A 12,561-nucleotide genomic window follows, 5' to 3' on the forward strand; every position below is an offset into this window, starting at 1 on the left:
ATCAAAGAGATATCTGCACTCCCATGTTTGTTGCAGCACTGTTTACAACAGCTAAGATTTGGAAGCAATCAAAGTGTTCATCAACAGATACATGAATGAAGAAAATATGGTACATATACACAGTGGAGTACTAATCAGTCATAAAAAAGAATGAGATCTAGTTATTTACAACAGCATGGATGGAACTGGAGATCATTATGTTAAGTGAAATGGGACAAGCACAGAAAGACAAACATCACATGTTCTCACTTATTTGTGGAATCTAAAAATCAAAACAATTGAACTCATGGAGATAGAGAATAGAAGGATGGTTACCAGAGACTGGGAGGGGTAATGGGTGGTGGGGGAGAGTGGGGATGGTTATCAGGTAGAAAAAAAGAATGAATAAGATCTATTATTTGATAGGACAGCAGGGTGACTACAGTCAATAATAATATAACTGTATAATTAAATTGTCTGTAACACAAAGGATAAATGCTTCAAATAATGGATACCCCACTGTACATGATGTGATTATTACACTTTGCATGTATCAAAACATCTCATATACCCCATAAATGTATACAACTACTAGGTACCCAGAAAGGTTTAAAAAAAATTTAAAAGACCCAGCAAACAAAAAATTTTACATTCAAAAAGATAAAAAGAGTTCCTAAAATTGTAAAATATATACCTATTCTAGACTTGTATGTACATATTAACAATGCCTCAAGTATACAAAGCAAAAATTGTCAAAAGTGTAAGAATTTGACAAATCCATAAATATAGTGGGAGATTTTAACTCTCTCGGTAACTGATAGGTCCAGCAAACAAAAAACTTAGGAATAGAGAAGATTTAAACAACACAATTAAATTTAATGAACAGAACACTACATGCAAAAATTAGATACACAGTCTTTCCAGGCACACATAAAACATTAGTTGATCATGTTCTCTGGGACATAAAACAAGTTTCAACAAACATTAAATAATCATTATCACATAAGCAATATTGTCTCTTAAATGGAAAACAATAACAAAACGTTAAGCTAAAACACAGCTATATACAATGACTTAGTTTCTAAATACTGTCTCCATAGAGAAATGATTAATGGGGTAGGAAGTAAAAGACAAGCCTGAAAGTAAGGAAGTAAAAAAATTTTAAAGTAAGTAAAATGTGTGTTTAAGAATGATGAGACATGTCAAAAGACAGGTGAGCCAACTTATATGGGCAGCCAGTCACTAAATCTGAGACAATTTGGGTATTAAAATAAATAAGAACAACAGGGTATTTTAAAAATAAAGTAAAAATCTATGTGTCCAAAGTAATTAATAAATAAATAAATGGAGAAAAAGCTCTACCTTGATGTAGAATATAAACTAATAAATGTAATAAAAATGATGGAGTTTGAAAATCACCATTTTGCATTCATCATAGCAATATCTGATTCAGTCAAGAATTATCAATGGATTGGAAAACTAGGGGGTGATAGTTAATGAGGAACAGGATATTTACATAGTCTCAAAGTATCCCCAGCAAAATCATTAATTATAAAGAGGAAAATTGTAACTGCAAAGTGGATTAATCTAGCAACTATTCACAATGTTAACCAAGTAATCAAAGTTAACTTTACTATTAGAGGGTCAAACCAGCATCATGTGCCACCAATATGATGCCCTGAGAACAACACTTTACTTCTGTGGTGCTTTTGCTAATATGCGTACTCTAAATAATGGGGAAATGGCACACAAATGTAAATTAAAGGACAATCTACGAAATAAGTGTCCTGTATTTACACAAGTGCCAATTGCCAATGTGTGATATTGTGATATATATATTGATTTTTGTCCATGGTTCCTGGCTCATAACTCCCAAATCTCTTGTTATTTCCTAAGTGACTAAAATAATAAGCATATCTTTTGTTAAAGTATTTGGTCTTTTGTCTTTGGTTCCTGAAGCAGCTTTGAAACAGCTTCAGAGAAATAAAAGTGAGAGACAGTCTCTCTCTCTCTCTCTCTCTCTATATATATATATATATGTATGTATATATATGTATAATGTTGGGGCACTTTAGGATTCAGAAAATAGAATCTCTCTCTTTCTCCTGCCCTCCTTTTACCTGCTTTTTTCTTCTTCCAAAGGCAAGCCGTAGAAACTAAAAATACACTCTAATCTTCACCCGGCTTTCTGTCTTGGAGCTGAATGTAAAGAAATTCTCTGACCTATCTAGTTTGACTGTGGGTCATAAGACCCCCATTTCAGAAAGAGTCCTGCCCCATACCCAGGAGGAAGGAATGCTGCACAAAGAAGCCAAGAAGAATCTGAACAGGCAAGCCTTGCTGGGTTTCTCCACCAAGACTATTGGTATTAGATCATACCATGGCTGTTCATGCTTCATTAGTGCCTATCGAATGAAGTCTTCATAAAAAGCACAAGAGGACAAAGTACAACTGAATTTGTGGAGGATTGTAGAAAGGTGAAAAATAACTCATCCACATGCCAGGAGGGTGGCACACCCCAACTCCACAGGAATGGAAGCTCCTGTACTCAGTACCCTTCCAGACCTCACTCTATGTATCTCTTCATCTGGCTGTTTATATGTAGTCTTTAAAATATCCTTTATGAATAAAGGGGTAAATGTAAGTGTTTCCCTGAGTTCTGTGTGTTTTTCTAGCAAATTATTTGAGCCTAAAGAGAGGGGTTGCGCGAAACCTAACTTGAAGCAGGTCAGTTAAAAGTTCCAGAGGCCCAGATTTGAAACTGATGTCTAAAGTTGAGGCAGTCTCGTGGGACTAAGCCCTCAGTCTGTGGGATCTGATACTTTCTGCAGGGAGATAGCTTCAGAACTGAATTGGATTGGAGAACACTCAGCTGGTGTACACTACAGAATTGTTTACTTGCTTGTTGGTGAGAAGAAATCCCAATACATTTGGTCACAAGTTTTCTGTGTTGGTTGTTGTGGTACAAGAGCCAAAGAAAAACTGTTTATTTTCCACACAATCAGCGTCAGAAGTGGGGTTGTGAGAATATAATGACAGAAGCTGAGTTTGTTTTTCTACACACATAAAAGACAAGGAAAGGTCAAGGAATTATTCCACATTAAAAACTGGAGAGACATGACAAGTAAATGTAATGCATCATCTTGGATTAGCACTTTGACCAAGGAAAGAAAATAACCATAAAAGACATTATTGGGACAACTGATAACATTGGACTATGGCGTAGATTATAATATTGAAACAATGCCAAATTTCTTGATTGTGACACATTTACTGAGGATGTATAAGAGGAAATCATCACTCTGAGGAAATACATACTGACATATTAAGAGGTAAAGGAGAATGGTATTTGCAAATTACTATCAAATACGAGAAGGAGAAGGAGAGGAAGAGAAAAACAGAATGAGAAAGCAAACGTGATAAAATGTTAATTGGTGAATTTGGGTAAAGGGCACTTTGGGAGTTCTTTGTAATATTCCCAGTTTTTCAAGTGTGAAATTAAATAAAAATAAAAATTTTAAAAACACAAATATAAAATTCAATAATAACTACATCAATATCAATAACCACACTTTTTCTATGTATTTAATGAAAGAAAATGTTTTCTATTGCCAAATTCTGTTGGGATGAGCAGCCAATGTATAATTTTTGTATCTTGTTATAAGAAGGATTAAAAAAAATTAAAGCAGGTCAAAATGGCTGGCAAGCAGGCCATTTCAGCATCAGGCAAGTGGCTGGATCGTATTCAAAAATGGTATTACAATGCTGCAGGATTCAATAACCTGAGGTTAATGTGAGATGATACAATATATGAGGATGAAGACGTAAAACAAGCCATAAGAAGGCTTCCTGAGAACCTTTATAATGACAGGATGTTTCACATTAAGAGGGCACTGGACCTGACCATGAAGCATCAGATCTTGCCTAAAGAGCAGTGGACCAAATACAAAGAGGAAAATTTCTACCTTGAACTATATCTGAAAGAGGTTATTCGGGAAAGAAAAGAAAGAGAAGAATGGGCAAAGAAGTAATCAAGTAGTTGAAGTCTGTGGATGCAGCTGTTATGAAGATGGTTAAATCTGAAACAAACAATGTTAAGAATTATTTGGTCTGCAGATGTTTTACTTTAAATAAATGTCTATTGTAACGGCTGGAGTTTTTGAATTCCAAACCTTATACTGAGTAACTACTGAATCCATTTACTGTTAAATTTTTTTCCCAAACTTTCAAGATATTTTCAGTCGTGTTTAAGTGCTTTCTGGGGCTCAGAGCCCACTTTATCAGTTTTCCTCACTGGTTAGATAGCCTGTCAGTTGATGGAAGGATATAACTTCCGTAAGTTACATCCTTATGGAAGCTACTAAATAAAAGAAGGGGGTATGCATCCCCTAGTTTGCCAGGATTCAGAAACAGCCTCTTCACTGCTATCTGAATAGATTTGTTTTTGCATCCTATCATTTAAAAAGAAATTATATATGCACCCCAACATAGGTATACTTAAGTAATATATATACTCCTGTGCTAACAAGTAGACTAGAAAACAAAAAGTAGACACTAGAAAAATAGAAGTACAAAGACAAATCATACTTGTCCCCATATCCCAGTGACTTGTCACAGTGTGACCTGAGCACTTTATAACAATCATTTCCAAAGTGGAAAAGTCACTGGGATATGAGTATCCTTGTTGGATACTAATCAGTTAAAAGTTTTAAGATTGTAAGGTAATTTTTAAAAATATAAATTAGAATCATTGGCCAGGTGCGGTGGCTCATGCCTGTGGTCCCAGTGCAGTAGGAGGCTGAGGCGGGTGGATCTCCTGAGGTCAGGAATTCGAGACCACCCTGGCCAACACGGTGAAACCCCATCTCTACGAGGGATGCAGAAAACTGGCAGGGTGTGGTGGTGGGCGCCTGTGGTCCCAGCTGCTCGGGAGGCTGGGACAGGAGAACTGCTTGACCCCAGGGGGTGGAAGTTGGAGTGGGCCTAGATCGCGCCACTGCACTTCAGCCTGAGCGACAGTGGCTCCATCTCAAAAAAAAAAAAGAAAAAATTAGAATTATTCAATGTTGTCATCATTTCCACTCCTAAATTCTGAAATGCTTTCTTTGGTGGAGCTGAGAGTCTGGAGCCACAGCTAGTAGAGAAGGAACAGTAGGACCTGCAGCCTCCCTGGTTTTCCAGGACAAGTCATTGCTGTGTGCGGCAGGAATGCCTTACACCTCAAATAACAAAACGGTGTGAGAAACAAATTTGAGTTACATTTAAAATTTGTAAAGCAATGAGAAATGTGTGTATCATAAAGAGCATCTTTAAATTTTAGCTAAAATACTAAGCCTCTTAAGTTCCCTAAGAATCCCACCCCCCCTTTTTTTTTGCTAGTCAGATTTTTTTTCTAAACCTATCTTGAAATCATGTCAATTTTCTTCTGTCTGGTTCAAGACGACTAGATCATTTGATAATGGTTTTGCTCAGGTCACACTGTGACAAGGTTTTAGTGTAGTCCTACTTTGCAGAAGGAGGCAGAGAAGATGGACTGTCTAGAATCCCCTTTAAAAGCATTTGTCTATTCAGAAAATTTTCCTGAGTAGATCTCTCCAAAGGTTCTTTTAATTGTGATTTCAAGATCACTTTTGCAGGACTCTGGTCTATTTGTTCAGACATCTACCTTGCACAATTACAAGGAGACTAGAACTGAGGCATCTCAAAGAGCACTGTCAAGGTATGTAGGGAGCTGGGTGGGTGGAGGGAGGCTGGGTTCTGACCCTAGATACCATGCTTACGAATGCGGTTAATGTTTAAAGCAAGTCTAAAGGCATTGCTGAAGGGCAGGGGAACAAATAGAATGGACTAAGATTGAGGTATAATGGAACCCCCAAGCTATCCACCTGCTCAAGGTAAAAAGTGTGGTATTACGTAGGGCAACCTCTGATTTTGTGAAAGTTCTTCCTAAAGCCAAAGTGAATGCCTATTCTATGTCTCCAGATTACTTCACTCTTCTAAATGAGAACAAGTGTGCAAAAGTTCTTTGAACACTAAATCAATGTTTTGTATTCATTATAAATTATGGTTATCGTCCTGCTTGTTATGAAGACTAAGAAAGTAGATCTAGTATTTTGCTCACATAGGTGAATGGGTGAGAATTTGTTAATCCATCAGTGAAGTCCTTTCATTTGAAAGAGAGGGCCTTTCTATTATCGAAAGCTGTCCTGTGTGAAAAATCACCATGAGAGTGCCTGAAACACACAGGCTTGTCGTCCTGTAGACAAAATGGTAGAGTGATTCAGAGCTAATTCTGGGTTAGACTGCACAGGTCTGAATCTATTTGCTAACTGTGTAGTGCTTTAGGAATACAATTTAACCTCTCTGTGCTTCCATTTCTTTGGCCCTAAGATAGAGCTAATGATAGAAACCTACTTTACACAGTTGTGAAAATTAACTGACTACATGTCAAGCACTAACAGTCTCCGGCACATAGTATACATAATGTAAATTATGTGATGAGAAGTGAGAAAGAATAACTTGGGAAAATGCTGAATATCATCAAAGTTGAATAGCTAACCAGTAGCTAAGGTCCAAGGTCCCCTCTCTTCCTTCTATGTGGCACTCTTGTTTCTGGTCCGTCTACTCCCCTTGGGTGTCACCTGCTTGAGTGAAGTACCTGTTGGAGATGAGAAGAGTGTAACTGGATCTGCATGATAGCTTTGATTAGAATGGAGCTAAGACTTGGCTATCTCCCTGTTTTGTGTTTTGGATGGGTGACATTTTAAAACTGCCAACATTAAAATCCTGCTAATTTGCTTTGTACAGTTTAAAATGTTTGATATCTTTTATTGTTTAAAGTTTGAGACTGGTTTTGAATATACGGTTTTCCTACATCTTGAAGAAGTATATGTTTGTACTCTGAAGTGGTCTATGTTCTGTTTTTCTATTTTACTATACTTTGCGAAAAACAGATGGCTGGCTTACGTTCACTGTTGTAGTGCACTACCTAGCATCACTCAGCTTTCCTGTTGTCAAGGTGTAGGAAGCAGCATAGGGGATGTTGGGACTTCAGACCCCCAATTGCCAACTCTGGTCCTAGTTCCAGATTCCATGGAAATATTTGGTAACATTCCTGCACTGAGCTATCATGGTCTGAATATTTATGTGATGCTCTACAAGTGGTACCAAAATGTTAGTGATGGAATTTTCACTAATGGGACCTTTTCTTGTTTTTAAATTCTAGAATCTTAATACATCCAAAGTATACATTTTGGTAATTATTTCATTTAGCTATTTACTTTAAGGACTCTCTTTGAAAGCATTAACTCTGCACTAATTTTGACTTATGAAAAGATTCAGCAGTAAGAATAAAAACTTGGCCAAAGCCCGAAGTAATAATCCTTCACAAATAGGATGGAGTTTTAAAAATATGGGCATCCTGTGTGTAGCTTTGAAAATAACCAAAGTACTTGGAATTAAAAAGTTAGGTGAACATAAAAATTGGCATAACCAAATCCTTGACAGACTGATGGATGAAAAGCAGATGGGTTTACACTGTATGGGAGGAGGCATGGATTTTAGGAAGGATAGCATCAGAGAGGGATGGTTAGAAAGTGAACAAGACACATTGCTCTTTGGAAAACAAGTCCCTTTAAGGCATGAAATTCTGCCACTAGGTGGCAATGCCCTATAACTTTACAATTTAGGGTACATCACACCAGCACTATGGAAGATTTCTCCATTTAGCACCCCACCAACTCTCTCTCCTCTTTCATTTTTCAGGATGACAACACCTTAGAGGTTTATGGCCATTAGGAGACCTTACTACTAAGCTATATACTGATGCAATGAAATCTAATGTATGTTTTGCAATGAATTATGAGTTATTTAGTTTCAGGATTTTATTACTTCAATCAGTTATGACCATATTTCCTTTTATATGATTGCTCACTCTTTAAACATACCAGATGACTATATAAGGAACACATAATAAAGTCTATAGATATAAAAAAAATTAAAGCAGAAAAAAAGATAAAATTAAACTAGAATGGGAGTAATGATTTCATAATATAATTTTAAAAAAAGGAATCCCATATGATTCGAAATTGAAAAAAAAACCCATGGGTCAAAAAAATTATAAGAGGAATTTAAAAATAATAAATGTTGAATGATAAAAATACTATATACAAAAGCCTGCGAAATATTTCTAAAGTGGTAGAAGAAAATTTATAGTTCTAAATTCTTATTTTACAGAAGAACATTGAAAATTAAGAAGCTAAAGATCCAACTCAATAAATTAGAAAAAGAACAACAAAAGCAAAGTAGAAGAAAGTTCAATATAAAAATAAAAGTCAAAATGATTAAAATAGGAAACAAAATATCCAATGATGAGGCTTGATGAAAGCAAAAGCAAGAAATACATTAGAAAATTGATAACTGTAATTTATCTCATGGTCACAGTGTGATATTAATGGTGAAAAAAAGGATATGAACATGGCAGTACCTATAGACGGGAAAAAACTTCATAATATTTGTAATAAAACCTCTCAGCAAGCTAGGAATGTAAGAAAAGTTCTTAACTTGAGAAAGACAATCTACTAAAAAAGGTGAAACTTTTGTAGAATTTAGGAACAAAATAAGGAAATCCTCTACCAATGCTATTGTTCCTCTTTGTACTGAAGATCCTAGCTAGCACAGTAATACAAGCTAAAGAAATATTGGAAAGAAACTGTCATGATTCAAAATATAATTAATTAACAGATAATCCAAGAAAATCTATAAATTATTAGAATAAATGGAATTTAAGAAGGTTACAGCATATAAAATCAATATACAAAAATATTAATCATATTCCCATTTACCAGAAGCAATTAGAAGATATAGTTAAAAAGATGGCATATTTCACAGTAATAATAGAAACTATAAAGTAATTACAAATGAATCTAACAAAGCATTTCTTCAGATTACACTACTATTATGAATATGTTTTCATATAATGTAGAATACAGTTTCAATTTTATCATTTGCTGCTATTTTTTTATGTTTTTTTTGGCTACTTTTAAATGTGTCAAAACCAACTATTTTTTTTCTCTTCTTCCTCTGAATAATTTTTGGTAAACAGATTACCTTAAAAAGCACAACTTCCAGGTGTAGGACATCAGAAAAAGCAGGGTAGCATTGTAAATAGTCTTCATTATTTTCACCAAGTGAACTATTATATGAATGCACCAGGGAAATGGAGTCATACTGCAATCGCTCAAAGACTGAAAAATAATAAAAAATATTGTGACATCATTTTTTCTGTTTTTGTCCATCTCTTTGTCCCCTGGTCTCCTCAAATCATTATCCTTCCCCTACCTCAATTTCAATGACATATTCCTATAAAACAGTTGTATACAAAGTTTTAGAAGGGATGTATTATATAGCAGTTTAGAGCATAAACTCTGGAATCAAATGTTCTGGGTTCAAAGCTCAGCTCAGCCACTTTGTGCTGTGTAACTTGTGGCAAGTCATATGACTTCCCTTGGCCTATACAAACTTCTCTAGTAGAGTTATGATTAAATAAATGATAACATGCAAAGCCCTTTAGAAAACTGGCACATAAATCTTTAGTAAATATTGGCTATTATTACAATTTTCAGTGATTTGAATCACTTGGAGGGGAAATTACATAGTTCTTGCACTTATTGTTTTGTTCTTTTATTTTCTTTTTTCTTTATATATTTTTAAATTGTTTATTTATTTATTTTTTGTCCAGAGTCCTGCTGTGTCACTGAGGCTGGAGTGCAGTGGCACGATCTCAGCTCACTGCAACCTCCACCTCCTGGGTTCAAGCAATTCTCCTGCCTCAGCATGCCGAGTAGCTGAGATTACAGGCACACACCACAATGCCTGGCTAATTTTTTTTTTTTTTTTTTCTTACTTTTAGTAGAGACGGGTCGCCATATTGGCCAGGCTAGTCTCGAACTCCTGACCTCAAGTGATCTGCCCACCTTGGCGTCACAAAGTGCTGGGATTACAGGCGTGAGCCACTGCGCCTGGGGCTGCTCTTTTGTTTTCTATCTGCGCAATATTCTCCCTACACCCTGCAACCCTCCACTCCACTACCCCTTTGAATAGAGTTTGTAAACACGTGAGCAGTAAAGCTGTATGGAATCACAGGGAGATGCTTTCAAGTAAAATAGAGCTCTATTTTTTTTTTCTAGGCATTACCAACGAACCCAATGTGTAAAACTTCTTTGGTCACCAATGTTGTCCCATCATTCATTGATTTATTTATTGAAATACCTGTTTCACTCCTATTATGTACTAGGCCTTGGCCGTCCATCCCCTGTATCTCTCAGAATAATTCCTACCCATTGCAAGGGCTTCATAAAGGTTTACTGCAAGAATGAAAAAAAGATGCTTCTCTCCTTTGAATTAAAAGGATTTATAAAACGTGGGTCAGATTCAGTTTTATATTTTGCATTCTATAAAGTTCATCTAAATATCAGAGATTCCTTTTCTGATAGTAAGAATAGGAATCTTAAAATACAAATAGTATCGCTTGATGGATATTGGAATGAAGTATATGCTCAGCATAACATTTAAGGCCCTGAAGCACTTTATCTTCACCTCCTAAGTCCTTCTTGTAGATTCAAAATTATAGTCAAGCTGTTTCCAGAAGAACTCTGCCTTTTCTCTGGAAACCCTCAGACTGAAAAGCATTCCCTGCCCCTCCACATGGCAGATGTCACTCAACCTTTAAGGCCCACCCAAAGTTCCTCCTTCTTTTTTTTTTTTTTTTTTTTTTTTGAGACGTAGTTTTTGCTATTGTCTCCCAGGCTGGAGAGCAATGGCGCGATCTCGGCTCACTGTAACCACTGCCTTCCAGGTTCAAGCGACTGTCCTCCCTTAGCCTCCAGAGTTGCTGATATTACAGGCGTCTACCATCACGCCTGGCTAATTTTTCTAACTTTAGTAGAGACGAGGTTTCACCCTGTTGGCCAGGCTGGTCTCGAACTCCTGACCTGATCGCTCGCCTCAGCATCCCAAAATGCTAGGATTATAGGCGTGAGCCACCGAGTCTGCCCCACCCCCTCCTTTTTGATAGCTCATGATTACCACCAGGCAGTGACTTGTCCATCCTCCATCCTTCCTGAATACCTTGAACAAGCAAACATTATGGCACTTGGATTTGACTATCACATTGTTGCTTTAAAAAAAAAAAATTATTCAACTCTCCTGCCTTACATAGAGAAAGACATACACTTCGGAAGGCTGGCCTTCAATAGATGCTTGTTACTGGTCTTGAACCAGGTATTTTTTTTAAATAAAAATTTTCTCCAAGGCACGCAAAAGTAGAGAGAATAATATAATAAATCCCCACATATACACCATCCAACTTTAAATTATCAACTCATGAACATTTTTATTACACCTTCCCTCCACCTTGGCACCAATGACTGACTTTCAAGCAAATCAGAAGATTCAAGTCTATTTCTTAGAAAATGTAACTACAAGTATTTCATCTAAAATATTAAAAATAATTATTTAACGTCATTAAATATCCATCATTTCACTCAAGCGTATTTTGTGAAAGAGCTGCTTAATCCCTGCATGTTATTCTTTCTATTTTGAAATCATGGAAAAAACAGGGAAAGGGGGAAGGATATCTGTGAGAATGCATAAATAAGTTTCAAAGAGCCTAGATGCCCTAGATGAGAAAAATCTGACCTGGTTTAGAGTGGGAGAAATTTATTTCTCTACTTCTCTGGAGGAGGAGGGTGCGACTTCAGGCCGGCTGATGCAGGAGGAGGTGCGGAGGGTAGAGTGGTACTACCTCCGTTGGGAGTTCCTTCCGGATAATCCCAACGCGGAGCGAGGAGGCAGCGCTTTTTTGGAGGCTTGGCTTCCCGTGCGTTTCCAGGTGGGAGAGTGGATCTCCCGGAGGCACAAGGTTGGTCTCCCATAAGGATTATAGAAACGGGGCGTCAGTTTTCTCCGGTGGGCCCTGGCAAAGCCAAGAGACCTGAGATGGCGGCGGGTCCCCTCCAGGCACAGAGCTGGCTTCCTCCTGTTTCGCTCTTACCGTATTTCCTGTATCCTGAGACGTACATCCCTTCTCCGCCTCCACCCCTCCTCCCTACCCCATTCTATTTTAACTTTTCTATTAGGATGGGTGTTAAAAACCGATGTTGTTATTTAATATAGTGTTTTTCCATCGCACCCCACCCCCACCAAATGTAAATAAATTTATTGAGAATTTAATATAATTTATGCAATTTTAAGATGAGAAGAAATTCAAGTTTACCTTTAAGTGGTAAACTCTGAATGGCTTATATGTGTGGGAGGGACGCGGGGGTGGGCGGTAACCAAAGAAATTATTGAAGAGCTTTACAAGCCAGCTGCAGATGCACATCACAGAGCTATGAAAATAGCTACAAACATTTAAAAAGAAATATGCAAACATGTAAGTTGACTAGAGTGCAGAATAGCACACTAGCACTAACCATGGAAATTGAATGTGGAAAACGAATTCACCGTATGTCATAGAATCTAAAATCATTTTTTCTTTATTTTTTAAGCAAATTTGTAATTTTTGAAGGCTTACTATATTTT

General features: G+C 36.8%; 1 protein-coding gene and 1 pseudogene across 4 annotated transcripts in view; one reads left to right on the top strand and one right to left on the bottom strand.

Annotated features, from left to right (window-relative positions):
* Window positions 1–12,018, bottom strand: part of NBDY (negative regulator of P-body association) — an 89,080-nt gene extending 77,062 nt beyond the window's left edge. For 2 of the 3 annotated variants that reach the window (XM_023202134.1, XM_023202133.1), the window contains exons 1-2: window positions 11,677–12,018; window positions 9,088–9,224 (exon numbers count right to left, since the gene is read on the bottom strand). In XM_023202134.1, coding sequence (XP_023057902.1) covers window positions 11,706–11,912 — 207 coding nt within the window. In that variant the 5' untranslated portion in view covers window positions 11,913–12,018 and the 3' untranslated portion in view covers window positions 9,088–9,224; window positions 11,677–11,705. Of the gene's footprint in view, window positions 1–5,057; window positions 6,638–9,087; window positions 9,225–11,676 lie in introns of those variants that run through there. The other variant, XM_023202135.1, reaches the window with a different exon arrangement.
* Window positions 3,675–4,133, top strand: LOC111535899 (annotated as a pseudogene). Its single transcript, XR_002729597.3, has one exon. The product of XR_002729597.3 is annotated as a cytochrome b-c1 complex subunit 7 pseudogene (transcript).
* Window positions 12,019–12,561: the final 543 nt, after the last annotated feature.

The sequence above is a fragment of the Piliocolobus tephrosceles genome, chromosome 12 (assembly GCF_002776525.5).
Source record: "Piliocolobus tephrosceles isolate RC106 chromosome 12, ASM277652v3, whole genome shotgun sequence".
In the NCBI taxonomy this organism is placed as follows: Eukaryota; Metazoa; Chordata; class Mammalia; order Primates; family Cercopithecidae; genus Piliocolobus; species Piliocolobus tephrosceles.